Source organism: Phaenicophaeus curvirostris, chromosome 5, assembly GCF_032191515.1.
Source record: "Phaenicophaeus curvirostris isolate KB17595 chromosome 5, BPBGC_Pcur_1.0, whole genome shotgun sequence".
NCBI lineage: Eukaryota > Metazoa > Chordata > Aves > Cuculiformes > Cuculidae > Phaenicophaeus > Phaenicophaeus curvirostris.
The window spans coordinates 2,341,990-2,360,101 of NC_091396.1; the positions used below are offsets into that span (position 1 = coordinate 2,341,990).

At 50.0% G+C, this 18,112-nt stretch overlaps 2 protein-coding genes across 2 annotated transcripts; both read right to left on the reverse strand.

Annotated features, from left to right (window-relative positions):
* Positions 1-11,489: 11,489 nt before the first annotated feature.
* Positions 11,490-12,540, reverse strand: LOC138720747 (olfactory receptor-like protein OLF1). The gene has a single exon (XM_069857097.1). The coding sequence runs from the start codon at positions 12,450-12,452 to the stop codon at positions 11,490-11,492; it is 963 nt and encodes a 320-aa protein (XP_069713198.1). The 5' UTR covers positions 12,453-12,540.
* Positions 12,541-15,762: 3,222 nt separating this feature from the next.
* On the reverse strand, positions 15,763-16,698 carry LOC138720748 (olfactory receptor 5J3-like). The gene has a single exon (XM_069857098.1). It carries the CDS (start codon positions 16,696-16,698, stop codon positions 15,763-15,765), a length of 936 nt encoding a protein of 311 aa, XP_069713199.1.
* Between the last annotated feature and the right edge of the window lie 1,414 nt (positions 16,699-18,112).

Genomic DNA, 18,112 nt, shown 5'->3' on the forward strand with positions numbered 1-18,112 from the left:
AGCCTGGAGAATCCAACACCAGATCTCAGGTTGCTCACCCTGCTGCAGGTGCTGGAGGAATCGCCGTCCCCGGCACAGGCAGCAGCTCTACAATGTGCTAGAGGCCACGGGCCACCCTGTCACCCAGCGGGGCAGCCAGGCTGAGGAGCTCCCCGGGCCAGGACCCTCGGTCCCGCAGAGAGGTCTCAGCAACCAGTCCAGCTCGCCCACAGCTCACAGGAGTGCTGGCCACCCACTCAGTGCTGTGGATCCTCCTCCCAGAGGAGCTGTAGGTGGAAGAGGATTTCAGGAGAAGACTGCAGCTGCACACGTGGAGGAAGCACAGGCAGAGCCACCTGAGAAGGTTCTCCACCTTCATGTGGCAGATCCACATGGTGTCAGCTCTCCGGACGAGGACCCTTCATCAGAATTCCAGCTCTGTCCCCATCTACATCTGGTGACCAAAGGCTTCCTTCCTCCTGAAGAACTCCTGGAAGACCATGGGCAGAGAACCTAGTCCATGCGTCTTTCAAACGCAAGGTCAGACAGAGCTGGAGCCACCTCCAACCTAGCAAGACATGTGACCGTTGTGAAGCTCGTGTGGGAAGTAGTTGATAAGTTTTGCTGCAGCTGGTGTGCATGTTTAATTATCTTGCCATATAAATCTGTTATTGTATATGTATATAGTATATGTTTTTGTAGGACTTTATGCCTTTTTTAGAAGGGCATCCAATTCAGTGCTGAATTGTATAATAAAAATTATCTTTGCTTTGAAGAATTTGTCCTTTTTACTATTTTATCAGTGAATGAGTACTTCTCACACTCAGAATAACATTACAATGAGTCATTGGAAAGTAGAGAATGAGCATTTTTCTGGGGAAACATCCACCCGCATTGAAGTGGGAAACATTCTGCCCCAGCCCTTGTCTGGCTGCACAGCTCAGGGTCAATAAATCACTTTCTCTCCCTACCTGTGAAACTCATTTGTATTTGTTTACCTTGAGGCCTCCAGAGCCAGACTCCAGCCTTTTCCTAGGCCAACCCAAGCTACCACAGGACCTTAAGGCCTCTGGTCCTTGAAAAATGTTCTTCCCCTGATCAAAAGATAAGGAAGATAAAGCAAAGATAAAGAACCCGGTTAGTGAAGGCAAACAAATACAAATGAGCAAGACTAAATAAGAGGCCTTGTCTAGCAGCAGGTGGTGGCAGCAGTCATAGCATCACCCACTGGTAACAACAACTAAATTGTTAAATCTATTTCCATCACAAATTAGCTTCTCCTCTTTCCAAAACAAGGAACATTCCCTGGAGGCCAGTCCTCAGGAGTCCTCAGCTTAACAAGCCCTTCTGGGCATGGTGAGGAAATCTCTGAAGATCTTCAAACCTCCTTAGAACCCTCACAGTAAACTGTACCTTCTTCTTCTAAACAAGCTAGAACTTATTGTTCAAGCTAATTCTACATTTTAGTTCTAAAATCACAGAAAAAATACAAAATACTCAGAGTAATGTTAGTAACTTCTAGCTTATAATTTTCTTAACTCCTAATTAATCTTGTTATATTCTTCTAATCATATCTTGTTATCTTCTTCTAACTTATAATCTTATAATGTTTTTTTCACTTGGGACATGACAAAGGGTCCATCAAGAGCTGCAGCCATGGCAGATGATGAACCAGCTGCAGGGCTCATCCCAAGGGTCCAGTCAGAAGCACGAGGAGATGCAGTTGGATGTGAAATGCAAAGTACACACAGTGACCCGTCCAGGAGTAAAACTGTCCAGGGCCCAGGTCCAAGGTCCATTCCATCCAGGAGAAGGCCTGAAGGACTCCAAAAATGGGAGACCCTAGTCCATGGGAGGAGTGAGTGTGCACGGGGTGGGCGAGAAGAAACAGCAGTTGAGGCTGATGAGGACCTCTAGGAGCTGTGTTGCCATCACAGTCCTGACCTACACGAAGTAGCCGAGTTCAGGAGGATAACAGGCTCTCGGTAGCTTCCTGCTGCCTGAGGGATCGAGGCTGTGCAACGGTCTCCTCCTTGGCCGGCTCGGTCAGAAGAACCAGGGCTTGATCTGCAGCAGCCCAAGGCTCATTCTGACACGGACCCTCCATCTCCCTCCCTCGCACATGTCAGAACATAGTCCTGTCTGATGCCGCTTTGCAACCTTGCATCTCCCCGAGACTTGCTGCTGCCTCAAAACTCTTCCCTTTGACGGGGTATTAAACAACAGGATAAAACATATTAAACAACAAACGGGGTGACCAGCAGGGCCAGGGAGGTTCTTCTCCCTCTGGCCTCGGCCCTGGGGAGACTGCTCCTCAAATCCTGGGGTCAGTGCTGGGTCCCTCCCCACAAGGAGGATGTTGAGGCTCTGGAGCGAGTGCAGAGAAGAGAACGGAGCTGGGGAAGGGGCTGGAGAAGAAGAGGAGCGGCTGAGAGAGCTGGAGGGGTTCAGCCTGGAGAAGAGGAGGCTGCGGGGAGACCTCATTGCTCTCTGCAACTCCCTGAGAGGAGGTTGTGGAGAGGAGGGAGCTGGGCTCTTCTCCCAAGGGACAGGGGACAGGACGAGAGGGAATGGCCTCAAGCTCCACCAGGGGAGGGTCAGGCTGGACATTAGGAAAAAATTCTTCACAGAAAGGGTCATTGGGCAGTGTCCGAGGCTGCCCAGGGAGGGGGCTGAGTCCCCTTCCCTGGAGGGGTTTAAGGGCCGGGTGGACGAGGTGCTGAGGGACGTGGGTCAGTGATTGATGGGAATGGTTGGACTCGATGATCCGGTGGGTCTCTTCCAACCTGGTGATTCTATCATTCTGTGATTCTATGATGTTAAAAATGCTAAGAGTAGTTGAAAACGCTGTAAGCCCTAGTGAATTCCCTATTGACACAGGCCAAGGCCTCGGCAGGGTTAGCAGAGCTCCGGGGAGGGGGGACTGTAGGAATCGGTGGCCGCAAGGCAGCTCCTTCTGTTCGCTCCTTGCTGACCGGGGGCCCTTGACCCGCCCTCGGCCTGAGAGCGCGAAGCCGAACAAAGGGGGGAGAGTCCGAGCCGCAGGGAGGGCGGAGCCAGCGCTCAGGGCTCGGCGCGGGGCTCCGGAGAGGAACCAATCGCTGTTGGCGCTGGGGCGGGCAAGGCCCGCGGGCGAGAGGCCTGGGCCAATCAGGCCGCTCCGGGAGGCCCGGGGAGAGCCGAGCGGAGGGATATAAACCGCTAAGTTGCCGCCAGAACCTTCTGGGCTTTTCCCTGTGTGCGGAGTCGGTCTCGTCCGTCGTTGCCGCGGGTGAGTGTGCGGGGAGAGATTCTTCCCGTGGAGGGGGGGGAGGCCCTGGCCCGGGCTGCCCCGAGCAGCGGTGGCCGCCCCAGCCCCGAGGGGTTCCAGGCCGGGCTGGAGGGGGCTCGGAGCCCCTGACCCAGCGGGCGGGGTCCCTGCCCGTGGCGGGGGGGGGGGGTTGGAACTGGGAGGGCTGCGCGGTCCCTTCTGACCGCCGGGGGGCGCCGTGTCTCGCGCCGATCGGGGCACGTGGGGTGGCGGGAAGCGCGGCGGAGCCCGTCCGGCGGCCGCGTGAGAGGGAGGGCGGGAGGGCGCTGTGTGAGGGCCGCGGCGCATGCGCGCAGCACCCGGGGCATGCTGGGAGTTGTAGTCCTGGCCGCGCCACCGCCTACTCGGGGTTTTCCCCTCCCGGCCGTGCTCGGTGAGCCCTTTGAGGGACGCAGGCGGCTGTTCTCGGGAGCGCCGCGCACAGTCGCGTCCTCCCGGTCACTTCAGGAGCTGCCCTGCACGGCTTTTTCCGTTCCCCGCCGCGGGGCCGGCCGTGGCGGTCGGGCGGCGGTGTCGCGCGGTGATGACGTCACGCGGCCCGCGCGGGGCACGAAAAGGCGGGAAGGGCCTGGGAGGGCAATGGCGGCGGGAGGGCTGTGTCCGAGTCCTGAACCGCAGCCTCGAGACGGAAAACGCCGCAAATAAACTCTCTAAGGCATTAACCAGCCCCTTATTCGGGGCTGGGAAACACGAGGCAGCGATCTCCATCCGCCTGGGGGGCGTGGAGGTGAAGGGGGCTCTCAGAAAAGGTTCTTGTTTCCTTTAGAAATGAAATAGCCAAGGGGGGGCCATCAGCTCCAAAAAGTGAACTTTGATTTCCTTGAGTATCAGCCTCTGGTTGCCAACCGTTTAAACTAAAATCCAACAGAAGGTGGCAGTCATGAGGACCCACCTGCTTGTGCATAAAACTGCTACAAAACGCAGCAAGCCACTTGCCTTCTTTCTACTCTCAAGGTGTAGAAATCTTGTCTGATCTTGCCTTTAAACCCACCCATGACACTCAACGCCTCATGCACCCTCCTTTCCCACATGCCATCCCGACTTAGTGTAGCTGTAGCATCAATTAAGATGAGAATTGGAGTAGTCAGGTACTGAATTGGGATCACACTGGATTTTAGCTGCCGTTTTTGCAGAAACAGCAGTTGAGGCTGATGAGGACCTCTAGGAGCTGTGTTGCCATCACAGTCCTGACCTACACGAAGTAGCCGAGTTCAGGAGGATAACAGGCTCTCAGTAGCTTCCTGCTGCCTGAGGGATCGAGGCTGTGCAACGGTCTCCTCCTTCACCGGCTCGGTCAGAAGAACCAGGGCTTGATCTGCAGCAGCCCAAGGCTCATTCTGACACGGACCCTCCATCTCCCTCCCTCGCACATGTCAGAACAAAGTCCTGTCTGATGCCGCTTTGCAACCTTGCATCTCCCCGAGACTTGCTGCTGCCTCAAAACTCTTCCCTTTGACGGGGTATTAAACAACAGGATAAAACATATTAAACAACAAACGGGGTGACCAGCAGGGCCAGGGAGGTTCTTCTCCCTCTGGCCTCGGCCCTGGGGAGAGCGCTCCTCGAATCCTGGGGTCAGTCTGGGCCCCTCCCCACAAGAAGGATGTTGAGGCTCTGGAGCGAGTGCAGAGAAGAGAACGGAGCTGGGGAAGGGGCTGGAGAAGAAGAGGAGCGGCTGAGAGAGCTGGGGGGGTTCAGCCTGGAGAAGAGGAGGCTGAGGGGAGACCTCCTTGCTCTCTGCAACTCCCTGAGAGGAGGTTGTGGAGAGGAGGGAGCTGGGCTCTTCTCCCAAGGGACAGGGGACAGGACGAGAGGGAATGGCCTCAAGCTCCACCAGGGGAGGCTCAGGCTGGACAGCAGGAAAAAAATTTTCACAAAGGACCATTGGGCAGTGTCCGAGGCTGCCCAGGGAGGTGGTGGAGCCCCCATCCCTGGAGGTATTTAAAAGGCAGGTAGGTGAGGCACTTAAGGATGTGGTTTAGTGGCAGATAGGAATGGTTGGGCTTGATCTCAGAGGTCTTTTCCAACCTGGTGACTCTACAATTCTATGAAAAAGCTGTGTCTACACTGAGGACAACTGACCAGATCTGCAGCAGATGTGAGTGAGCTCCTGCAAAGACCACACAGCCAAGGTGTAAGGGAGAGGAAATCAGCCCCTGACACACAGAGGTTGGTTAACCCATGCTGGGGGAAATACACGGTGTTCCATGAACGTTCCCCAGCTCTGGTGAATCACCACCACCTCTAATAAAATCCCCAGGCTAAACAGCACTCGATGACAGTAAATTTTGCAGAACACCTTGTGCTGTACAGTGTCAACATCTCCACGGAAGGTAATGAGTAAAAACATTTGTGGTAAAAATAACTTTTGCACCCTGAAGCCTCTAAACCAAATCCTCCAAACAGTGTAAACACAGTTAAGGGGGGCGGGTGGATCCGATTTCAGCTGTTGTAAATCAATACAAGTCTAATCAGAGCCTGCGGTCTGTTTATTCAGCTGGTGTTAATTTGTTTTGCTTCGTTTGTTCAGTGGGTATAAATCAGGGGCATCAAGAGGGCTGAGCTCCTGGAAGAAGTTCATGTCTGGGGTGACTGAGAGGTGTCTCTAGAGCAAGGTCAGAGTGTGAGTGGGTGATATGGTGATGGTTCTCAGCCAAGTATCTCAAAGCTCTTTACCCTAGGAATGCTGCTGGAGCTGCCTTTGGCTCTTTGCTCTCTTGAAATGAGCCTGTAACTAAAAAACCACTTCACTCCTATCAATGTTCAGTCTAGTGAGAAGCCTGGGAGGGTTTAGAGCTTGTGTCAAAGCTTTAGGATCAGGAGATTTTTAATTGGGGTGATTGTAATTGGTATTTCTGCCCAGTACCTGAAGGGGCTGCAAGAAATCTGGGGAGGGAGGGATTATGAACGAATGGAGTGATAAGATAAGGAGCAATGGTTATAAGCTTGAGAGGGGCAGATTTAGACTAGATTTAAGGAGGAATTTCTTCACTATGAGGGTGGGGAGGCCCTGGCCCAGCTTTCCTTGAGAAGCTGTGGCTGCCCCATCCCTGGAGGTGTCCAAGGTCAGGTTGGATGGGGCTTGGAGCAACTTTAGTGGGAGGTGCCCATGGCAGGGGTTGGAACTGGATGGTCTTTAAGGTCCCTTCTGACCCAAGCTATTCTACAACTTTGTGATTCCCATGGCTCATGGTGTCCCTTTATCTGGGGGGTGAGGGTAGACAGGAGTAGAAGGCGTTGGGGTTGCTCAGCCTGGAGAAGAGGAGGCTGCGGGGAGACCTTAGAGCAGTTTCCAGGACTGAAAGGGGCTCCAGGAAAGCTGGGGAGGGACATTTTCCAAGGGCCTGGAGTGGTAGGATGAGGAGGAATGGCTTAAAATAGGGAAGGGGGAAGACTCAGATGAGACATTAGGAAGGAATTCTTCACAGTGAGGTCCAGGTTGCCCAGAGCAGTGGTGGCTGCCCCATCCCTGGAGGGGTTCAAGGCCAGGTTGGATGGGGCTTGGAGCCCCTGATGCAGTGGGAGGTGTCCCTGCCCAGGGCAGGGGGTGGAACTGGATGAGCTTTGAGGTCCCTTCCAACCTAAAGCACTCTGATTTTACTGCAAAAGCTTTCTTTGTATGAGGCAATCTGCTCCATGGTCTGTTTCAAGACTAAGATAGGGCTTCTCCGTTCCCATATTTTTTTTCCTCTCAGCATTACTGAATGGCCCATTAAGAGAAAAAGGGAGAGGTAGAAGGGAGGAAAAACTATGCAGAAAAAGCAGGCTGGGCTGATGTTGAAGTCCCCATCACACCCACTGCTGAATTTCAGCTCTTTATTTATTTATTTAATCTGTACTTGCAAAAATGTGACTTCCTACTTTGGTTCTTTAAGCTCCACACTCTCTCTAGGGAAATTCCCTGCTGTGTCCTTTGCTTTCCTACAAGGAAATGCTATGCAGATCATGAAATATCCTGAGCTGGAAGGGACCCACGAGGGTGGTTGAGTCCAACTCCTATCCCTGCATCGGGCAACCCCAAAATCCACTCAGTGATTGCTGCATGTGTTGATTTGAAGTAATTGCCCTGATTTTTGACAAGGAAGCCAAATGCAAATTCCACACAATTTTTGTGAGTCTGTCTCAAAACAAGCAATTTAATATAATTGATTTGTCCCTCCAGGAAACAACTTGGGTTGATTTTTAATGAGGCCTCAGTAGATGCTGTTGAAAAGTTGGTTCCTGATGATGCAACTTGGCCAGAGAGTTTGACTGTGCGTAAATTGGCTCCACTGTGCATCATTAAAACCTCAACTTTCTTTTCTCCTGGAAGTTAGTAGCTCTCTGAGCTTACCCTTAGGTTTGATTAATGCCCTGGTCTAGAGGACAGTGAAAGTGCCTGAAAGGAAGAAAAATGTCATAGAATCATAGAATAGTTTGGGTTGGAAGGGACCTTAAGGGTTGTCCACTTTCACCCCCTGCCATGGGCAGGGACACCTCCTACTGGATCAGGGGCTCCAAGCCCCATCCAACCTGGCCTTGGACACCTCCAGGGATGGGGCAACCACAACTAACCTGTTCCAGGCCTCACCACCCTCATCGAGAAGAAGTTCCTCCTTATGTCTAGTCTAAATCTTACCCCTCTCTAGTTTATACCCATTTTTCCTAGTCCTATCACCCCAAGCCTTTGTAAACAGCCTCTCCCCAGCTTTCTTGTAGCCCCTGCAGGTACTGGAAGGTCACTATAAGGTCCCCTTGGAGCCTTCTCTTCTCCAGGGTGAACAAGCCCAACTCTTTCAGCCTGTCCTTGTATGGGAGGTGCTCCAGCCCTCGGATCATCTTTGTAGCCTCCTCTGGACCCATTTCAGCAGCTCCATCTGAGACCGTAGACGAGCCTGCCTCAGCTCAGACACAGGAGTCACCTATTTCATTTGTTCTCTGTATCTCTTACAAATGAGAATGTTATGGAATTTGCACCACCTCATAATCGTGCTCTAATCTGCAGACAAAGAGGTGCTTGTGCCAAATTTCACTTTATCTCCCCGCAGGGCTATTATGTAAATCATCATGGTAAGTACTAAACTATATTCAACCCAGAGAAGTTGTTGCTGCCCCATCCCTGGAGGTGTTGAAGGCCAGGTTGGATGGGGCTTGGAGCCCCTGATCCAGTGGGAGGTGTCCCTGCCCATGGCTTTGAGGGGCTTTTGATGGGCTTTGAGGTCCCTTCCATCCCAAACAATTAAATTCTTCTGTGATAGCATTACTAGCTTAAAAAAAACAACCAAACAAAAAAAAACCCCAGGTCTCTAGCTTCAGCTGGTAACCTAGACCCTCTTGGTGATATTATTATCACTCAATGGTTTATTCTGAAAGGATTCCTAGAGGTCTCTACTCCAGCCCTATTGCTTGGAGGACAGCTGCCTTCAAACCCCAGCCAGATTGCTGTGTCCAACCAAGGCAGCCACCACAGAGGAGGTGGCTTCGTCTTCAACTTTCAGCTCTTTATTCTGAGGAGACGGCTTGCAAGGATTAAGGTTTTTTTATTAATGCCTGTTAAGCTCATCTTGCCTTATCCATTAGGTGGATATGAGTGAAATTTAGCTTTTGAGTGTGGCAACACAAACTTGCAAATGTTTTTTTGAACTGCAAAACAGACCCTCAAAACCACGTGCTTTGAAAGGGAGATGCGATTGTGACTGAGTTTACAACTTCTGCTTTCTTCCAGGTGAACCTCGGCAATCATTTCCACAATGAATGATAAAAGATGCAGAGGGTCAACCTGATGTCCCACTATCACCTTGCCAAAGATGCTGGAGGCCTTGGTGCTTGAGAACAAGGAGATTTCGTTCACTGGCTGCACCCTCCAGCTCTTCTTCTTCATCGATGTGGTAGGTGCAGAGATTTTTCTCTTGGCTGTGTGGATTTTTTTAATTCCCTGTTGCACACATCTTTGGTTTTTACACTCTTTTTCTGTGATTCTAACCAAGTTGACCAATATTACTGTGATATTTCCCCTATGCTGGCCCTCTCCTGCTTACAGGAGGGAGCTGGTTATTCTCACAGTTGCTGGGGTCCTTGGAAGCAGTGACTTTGTGGTCACTCTGATCTCCTATCTCTACATCTTCTTGGCTCTCCTGCTCATGAATTCTGCTGAGGGCAGGCACAAAGCTTTCTCCGCTTGTGGTTCTCGCTCTACTCGACTGCTCACAGACACCCCCAGCCCTGTGGGTTTTCTCCCTGCTTCGGCTCTCGGCAGGGTGGCTGGAGACACAGATGGAGGAGCCCAGCACGCAGGGGGAGGCGGTGAAACACCAAGAGCTGGATGGCAGCTCCTGGGGGGATGTTGGTAAAAAAGATGCCCCTGAAGCTCTCTGAGAGCACCCACCAGGTTGGGGTGAAGTGTCTGAGGGTGCAGAGCCACTTCTGGACAGGACAGGGACATGGAGGTGCGAAACCTGGAGTAGATCTGGACAAGCACAATCATCCCCAGATTTCCCTCTAGAGGCAACAGTCATATTCTCACTGAGATTACTAAATGGAGGAGGGGGTTTGGTTGTGTTTGGGAGCGTTATCCCATAATTGCATCCAGGGTGCTACTGGCTTTCACTGCTCCTTGGTGAGGAAGGGCACAAACCAAAGCCCCAACCCCCAAATAAGACAAGAGCAGGCTCTGTGCATCCAAACAGGAGCAGCATGCTGGAAATGAGAGAGCATCCTGGGTTGCAGCTGGCATATTTAATGATTTGAGACTCCCTACTTTCTTTACTGTTGAAGAGAAATCCAGTCATTGCTTGAGGCTCGTCACAGAAATAAAAAGAACTTTCATCAATAGAGAGTAATGGTCACTAATGCCATAAACCAGTGTAATCTGGATTTCTGGAGTCTTCTACCTACAAGAAATAGTGAATCTTTGCTGCTTTTCCCTCCTTATGAGTAGAGTCTTTATTATCTCGAGTGCCACCTTCTGGTTTAATTATTTGTGAACAAATCTGTGAAGAAGCCTTGAGCCTGGCCCTTCCTCTTGGAAGCTCCTCTGTGTCCTGGTGCCCAAGGGGCCTTTCTGCCAGCCCTGTTTGCAGTCCTGCTCCTCAGGCTGTAAGAGGTTGAGGGTAGAGACACCTCCAGGGATGGGGCAGCCACCACTTCTCTGCTCAACGTGGGCCAGAGCCTCCCCACCCTCACAAGAAAAGCTTTCTTCCTGATATCTAACCCCAGCCTCTCCTCTTTTTCAGCTCCAAACTGTTCCCTGTCATCCTCTCCCTGCACTCCATGATAAAGAGGTCTCTCCTCAGCTTTCCCATAGGTATGGATTAGTTTCTTTGCCCATGGTCCTTGCAGAAGTCTCCAACAGGAACGAAGCCTTTGGTGACCAGAAGTAGATGGGGACAGAGCTGAAATTCTCCAGCACAAGAGGCACCATCCTGTGGGCTGACAACCTGTGGGACTGACACACCAAGATGAGGAACCAAGGACCCAAGATTAGGACCAGGACCGTGCAGAGACAGGGCACAGCCCCATTTTTTCATGGAAACTCCATCGGAAACCATGATTAAAAGCTTTACAGCATCACACTTCATGCTAGCTTGAAGCTGGGTTTAAGTGGCTGCGCACGCATTCATTATTCATTCCCGTTCTTTTAGGAAGAACGTGGTTTACAAGGATGCTTATTTTAAACCATACAGTTTATTCACTTTTCATCATACAAGCTGTGTGTTCTTCTAGAAAGTGTCCAGTTCATTAAACATACAAGGTGTGTCTTGATGAAATGGTAAAACCTCCTTGTCTACTCTTTCCTCTAGAGCATCTTCCACCTCAGCCATGTGAGGGCGTACAGAAGACTCCTAGCTCACTCAAACACAAAGCGTGGACCTCTGATTGATCGTCCAAATGAGAAAAGACAGCATGTCCCAAGAAGTTTTTGGTTGGGACACACTTCTGGCATCGTGATAATGAATGTGTGACCACAACAAGTCATTAGCCTGGCACCAGGTCCCCCAGGTCACCGTGGCTTTGTGCTTTCTGATGGTTCTTCTAGACAGTGGTCACAAGTGGCATCTGAGGGCACAGCTGGACCTCGATGGTCACATTCCACCCTGGATAACAATTGATTATGCTGGTTCTTCATGCCCTGTACTTACTGTGTGCTTTCCTTCTCTGTAAGCAGACCAATAATGACCAATAACACACACTCCTTTGTTTACCTCCACGGTACCAAAGAGGTTCAACTGCGTTTTTGGAGCCTGGAGAGCCGTGGCACCAGCTTTCGCACCCACAGCCTCCTGATGGCCCCCTTCACCTCTGTGTTCCTCAGGCTGTAGATGAGAGGGTTGAGGGTGGGAGTCAGGAGGGCATAACATGCTGAAACCAGCTTTGTCTGATCCCGTGAGCACGCCTTGCGAGGCTGGAGGTAGGTGAGCATCCCTGGTACGTAGAAGATGGTGATGACAGCCAGGTGGGAGGTACAGGTGGAGAAAGCTTTAAGCCTGCTCCTGGCCAAAGGGATCTGCAGGATTGTGTGGAGGATGTATGTGTAGGAAATGAGGATCATCAGGAAAGAGCCTCCATCCACAAGAACAGCATCAGAAACCTGCAGGATCTCATTGGCGTGGGCATCGGAGCAGGAGAGCTGCAGGAGGGTGGGCAGCTCGCAGAAGAAGTGGTTGATACTCCTGTCTTGGCAGAAGGACAACCTCACTGCAAGAACAGTGTGCACCAGGGAGGAGAGAAAGCTCGTGGTGTACACCAGCACCATCAAGCCATAGCAGCGTCCCCGGGACATGGTGGTGGTGTAAAGCAGTGGCTTGCACACAGCCACGTATCGGTCATAAGCCATCACCCCCAAGAGAAAGCACTCGGAGATGACCAGAGCAAGGAAAAAATACATCTGGGTAAAGCAACCCAAAAGAGAGATGTGGCTCCTCCCCAGCAGGAACGTCTCCAATGCCTTTGGGATGATAGCAGAGGAGAGGCAGAAATCTATGAAAGACAAGTGGGTCAGGAAGAAATACATGGGGCTCTGGAGCCGGGGGTCGGTGTTGATTAGCAGGATCATCACCAGGTTCCCCAGTGCCATTAAAATGTACAGGGATAAGGAAATTATGAAGATGGTGGTTTGTAGCTCTGGAGCATCAGAGAAGCCCAAGAGGATGAAGCCAGACAAAACAGTCAGGTTGTCTCCATCCATCGTTTCTGTAAGATGAATTTGCACAGGAATAAAATGACCCAGTGAAATAAACCCCCAAGAGAGAAAAATGCAGTAGAAAATGGAGTAGTTCTGAGGTAAATACAAGGCAGCTCTATTTCTGCCTTGAGCCCAAGCTTGGAGGTCAAAGAAGTGAAGGAGCTCTTCAGATATAAAAAGTGAATAATTCTGCTGTGGTTTATGTACGTTGTGCTGAGGATACGGTGGGAATATCAAATGCTGGGTCAAGTGTAAAAGCTAAATAAACACACTCCAAAATGTGGAAACTGGAGAAGATTTGGGTTCTCATCAGTGATTCCTCAAAATTATAAAGACTTTTTTCCCCCCCTTTATTTCAGAAGGGTTCAGGGCTCTTCTGTGACCTTCTTAGTAGTGGTGCAGCCTTCCCATCATAAACAAAACCTTGCAGCTGAAAGTGGGTTGGGGCTTGTAATTTCTAAATTGTTCTGCTTTTGAAGATAAAAACTGCATGGAGTTCTGGGTCTGGGCTGGAGCAGTGGGTTTGTCTCCAGCTCAGCTCTGCTGAAATTGCAGTGAGGGATCTCTGGAATATCCACCTGATGGGGTTCAAACCCATCCAAGACAAACCAAGCTTTTGAAAGGTTCTCCTGAGATAGTCCCATCTCCCCCTTTCAGTCCCTCCACACGTGAATTGCACGATGGAAGATCCCCAGATCAGTTTTAGATGGGGTCAGGGCTCCCTTTTCAAGGAAACTTCCAAGACCCTGTTAGGATTCTTGGGTTCACCCCATGAATGCTCTTGGAGAGCACGGACGGATTTCCTTCAGGGGCATCCTGGCCCCAAAGCAGCATCTGCTTCCCCAGAATAGGCAGAATAAACAAAATACAGAAGGCTGAAGTGGGTGTAGGAGGGAACCGAGGTCCCAGCACCGCTCATTTCACTCTACTGACCTCAGCTCTCCTTGGTCAATGTCACTCAGGAACAGAGATGTGGTTTTAGCTCCGTCTGGATGAGTCGTACTCTTGAAACGTGCATTTCTCTCTATTGATAAGCATTTCATCACTGGGATTCGATTGACTGTATCCTAGAGGGGCACATTTCCATCCTGTAGTGACATCCTGCAGTGACCGGCTCATATCTGAATTTGCAGCCCTGGAGAGGACAATCCCACCCTAAACAGCTTCAAGGTTAAGAACACGCTAAGTATTAAAAATATTTCAATCTTCAATGAAGTATTTTAAATACCAGAGCTATTTAAACTCTCACCGGACAGAGATGGAGCCACTTCTGAGCATGAGCCCGTGCTGCAGGTCTGCACAGAGCAGAAGCTTTTTTCCTGAAGTTTCCTGCTGTCTGAGCAGGAACGTGGGAAGCTTCAGCCACGGGAACAAAACAGAAACATTGATTAGGTTGGAAGAGATTTTGTTTTGTGCAGCTTTGGCAACTGATCATTTGAATTTAGAAGTTTTTATAGAAACAATGACCTCAACACTACTGTCACATGTAATTTAAAGAGCAATCTGCTCCTCAGGACTTCTTACACCAAGCTGAACTGCCACACAAAGGGGCTGGTGCACGTTTTTGAGGTGTTGATCAATGCTAAAGTGTTCTTTGCAATATAAAAAGTACAAAGAGCTGGAGAGAGAACCCAGTTGAGTCACAGTGGAAGGAAAGCATTGGGAAAGTGTTGTGCGTTAAGGAACACCAGAGAGAGGAATGAAACACCAGGCTCAGTCTTCTTAGACCACCTGCAATCCCAATGTGTTGTCAAGCATGCGAGAGGCAGCACAAGGGACACGGACCCCTCTTTTACCTGCTTGCATAGGAGAGATGATGGGGAGAGATGTGGTGCCTGTAGCTCCTTGAGAAACCCATCCGATACGTGGAAGCTGTGGGAGGATGGGAGATGCTCAGGAGGGGAGATGCTCAGGAGCAGATCGCCCAGGCCGACTGGCAGAGGGTTTTTATCCCAGATGAATCCTTACCTCAGATGTTTGTGCAAGCTGCTCTCCCTCAGGACCCTCCAACCGCTCATCATTATTTTGAACACTCAGCAAAAGCCCCATTCAATTCCCAACCCCCTGAAACCTTTCTGCCTGCACCAACCCCTCCATAGAATCACGGAATCGTAGAATCACCCGGTTGGAAAAGACATCTGAGATCTTCGTCCAACCGTACCTATCTACCACTAAACCACATTCTTAAGTACCTCATCTACCTGTCTTTTAAATACCTCCAGGGATGGGGACTCCACCACCTCCCTGGGCAGCCTCTGCCAGTGCTTGATGACCCTTTAGGTGAAGCGTGGGGACACCAGGCTGACCATGAGCCAGCCCTTGTGGCAAAGAGGTCAAAGCCTCCCAGGCTGTATTAGGAAAAGCCTTGCCAGCAGGTCAAGTCAGTGATCGACCCCTGGGCTGCTGTGTCCAGGTCTCAGCTTGGACTGGACATTAGGATAAATTTCTTCACAGAAAGGGTCCTCAGGCACTGGCAGAGGCTGCGCAGGGAGGTGGTGGAGTCACCGTCCCTGGAGATGTTTAAAAAGTGGGTAGATGAGGTGCCTGAGGACACGATTCAGTAGTGGATAGGTATGGTTGGAGTTGATGATCTCAAATGTCTTTTCCAACCACTGATTCTATGATTCAGTGCGAGAGAGAAAAAGACCAGTGAAGGGCATTAAGGGAGTGGAACATCTCATACCAGGAGAGAGCTCAGCTAGCTCAGCTTGGAGAAGGCTCAAAGAGAATCTTAGTGGTGAGTGTAAATACCTGTTGGAGGTGGAATAAAGAGACCAAACCCAAACTCTTCTCAGAGGAGCCAAGTGAGAAGACAAAATGAAACAGAGAGAACTCCATTTAAACATAAGAAAAAGCTTTATTGCTATAAAGGTGATCAAGCACTTAAATTCCAGAAAGGTTATGGGCTCTCCATCCTTAAAGATATTCCAAGTGGACACATTCCTTGGCAACCTCTCTGGCTGACCTGGCTTTGAGCAGGTGGCTGGACTAGGTCCTCTCTAAACTTCCACCATCCTGTGATTCTGTGTGAAGATCCAGATCGTCACAGTCACTGGCCCATAGTTACCTCTCACCTTGTTTTGCACAGTGGCATCGTGGTTATTGCATGGGAGGAAGAGTCACCGGGCAAGAAGTCTTCTCTAGAGACAAGACCGATGTGGCTGTGCTAGTGGGCTCAGTTTGAGAGCAGAGTAATTAATATTTCAGCCCTAAGACAGGAGGTGCCAAATGGTTTTGGAGGCAACAGAGACCTGCATGAAACATTCTCCTTAGAGAAAGAAAGAAGGAGAATAATGTAACATGAGTTTGTCTTTCAGAAATACGTTTTCCTCTTGATAAAAGTTCCCAGGGCGTGCTTCACCTCCTCGTTTCTCAGGCTGTAAATCACGGGGTTCAGCATGGGGACAATAATGGTGTAAAAGATGGATGCGATTTTCTTGCCCTCCAGCGAGTTTGATGAGCTGGGTTGCACGTAATTAAAAGCAGCAGACACATAAAAAATGATGATGGCAGCCAGGTGGGAGGCACAGGTGGAGAAGGCTTTGCGCCTACCTGCAGCAGAGCCCATCCTGCCCACGGCCACCACGATGCAGGCGTAGGAGATAAGGATGAGCAGGTTGGTGGCCATCATGTTGAAACCCACAAACACAAACATTAAAACCTTGTTGAGGTGCGTGTCGGTGGAGGAGACAACAAAGAGCGGTGGCCCATCGCAGAAGAAGTTGTTGAGGACCAGGAGGCTGCAGAAGGACAGGCGGAGCAGGGCGCTTGTGTGCACAATGGCATTCAGCGAGCCTGCAAGGTAGGATGCAGCCACCAGGCTCATGCAGACACGAAAAGACATGGAGACCTGGTAGAGCAGGGGCTTGGAGATGGCCACGTACCGGTCATAGGCCATGGCAGCCAGAACGTAAATCTCAGCAGTGGCAAAAACAGCATAGAAATAAAATTGTGTGAGGCAGCCAGCAAAAGAAATGACTTTGTTTTCTGTTAGAAGACCCAGCAGCATTTTGGGGCTGATGGTGGAGGAGTAGCAAATGTCTAAGAAGGACAAGTTACCAAGGAAAAAGTACATGGGGGTGTGAAGCTGGAGACTGACCCTGATCAGGACGATCAGAATGAGGTTTCCCACTAACGTCAGCACGTAGGTGCCCAGGAAGAGCGCGAAGAGGATGAGCTTGAGTTGTGGGTGCTCTGTGAGTCCCGAGAAGGTGAACTGGGTCGCCTCGGTGCAGTTCTCATCACCCATTTTGGCATCACTGCAGAGAAAAGCAGAGGGAAGAGGGTGAAGAAATGACCGATGCAATTTCTACTTCATAAAGATCAATAGAAAAAGTTGACACCATCATTGAGTTTAACGGGAAAAGAGAAAGACGTAAGAACTGCTGATTTTTTCCTGGCCATGACAGCGCTGATTCTGGAATAAACATCAGCAGTTCCTCAGAGAGTGTTTTTTCTTAAGTTCTTAGCAGAAAGCAGTTTGTCACTACCTCTCCTTTGACCTATGATTCCCTGCTAGTTTGAAGCCCCATTTCAGCACCAGGACTTTATGGGGCACATAAAGTATTTCAAAAATATCCTGTTCACAACTGAAATCCTGTCAACTTGTTCACACCAGCAATTTTTCCTGCATTTCAATCATCCAGTTCACGTCAAACATCTGAACTCTATAGTTAACACGAGGTGCCATCACAAAATGAAACCATAACTTGAATTTACCATCCTAGGGGACACTGGCTGTGCTTTTAAGCCTAGGAACTGGTACCTTTTTATCTCTCCACTGGTTAAATGTGGTCCTTCCTTCTAGCATTGCTTCCTTGGTCGATAGAAGGAAGACCCCTCATGCTGTCTCCCTGCAGACCATCACACGCGCAACACAGCTCCTGGAGATCCACATTTTCCACTTTTGACCAGAGATTGTCAAAGTGGGTAACTCTTAAGGCAATTTCCCCCTTCGCTACTTCCTCTCCAGTTCAGGATTTTGGCCTCTTTTGCATAGGTGATGGGAAACTGCTCAAGCAGACAACTGAAATACATATCAGTCGTTGAAAAATCCAGAGTCAGTTGGACTTAAATAACAGAGATTTTATTAAACATAGCTCATCAGAAACTTCTGGGATTGATCAAGTGAGAATCATCTCAGCATTTTTACAGGATGACACATTTCTTCTCTACACAGAAGTCTCATCGTTCAATGTTCATCAAACAGCCTCAGAGACACCTACAATTCTAGACCTTCCACTCCCCTCTCTGTACACCAGGACATACCTGAAGCTCTGGTGTTCAAAGGCTTTAGAAAGGATTTTCCGATGTGTAAGAGCACCAGCACGCTCCTCCAGCTTGGTGCATGTGGCAATCCTTGTCTTTCACTCCCCCCAACGACTCTATTGGGAAGCACTCAATAGCATTATCAGAAAGTATTCCTGGTAAGAGTGGACTCAGAAACTTCCACAGGGCAATTCCATCCACCTGGGAAAGGTCTCAGATACTTGAGGGGAATTATCACTTGTATTTGCTTACGTCTGGTGCTTAATGAGAGGATGGAGAGGCAGCATAGAGCTACACTTAGGAAGTTTGGGTGTCTACATTTAAGCTAAGAGCCCTAAGAGGAAAGAGGTCTGCACATACGGCAAAGGAACGAATGATCCAAGGTGTAACCCAGT

Excerpts from the sequence above, each read along its gene's own strand:
- LOC138720747 (XM_069857097.1), bottom strand. The coding sequence starts at position 12,452 with ATGGATGGAGACAACCTGACTGTTTTGTCTGGCTTCATCCTCTTGGGC.
- LOC138720748 (XM_069857098.1), bottom strand. The coding sequence starts at position 16,698 with ATGGGTGATGAGAACTGCACCGAGGCGACCCAGTTCACCTTCTCGGGA.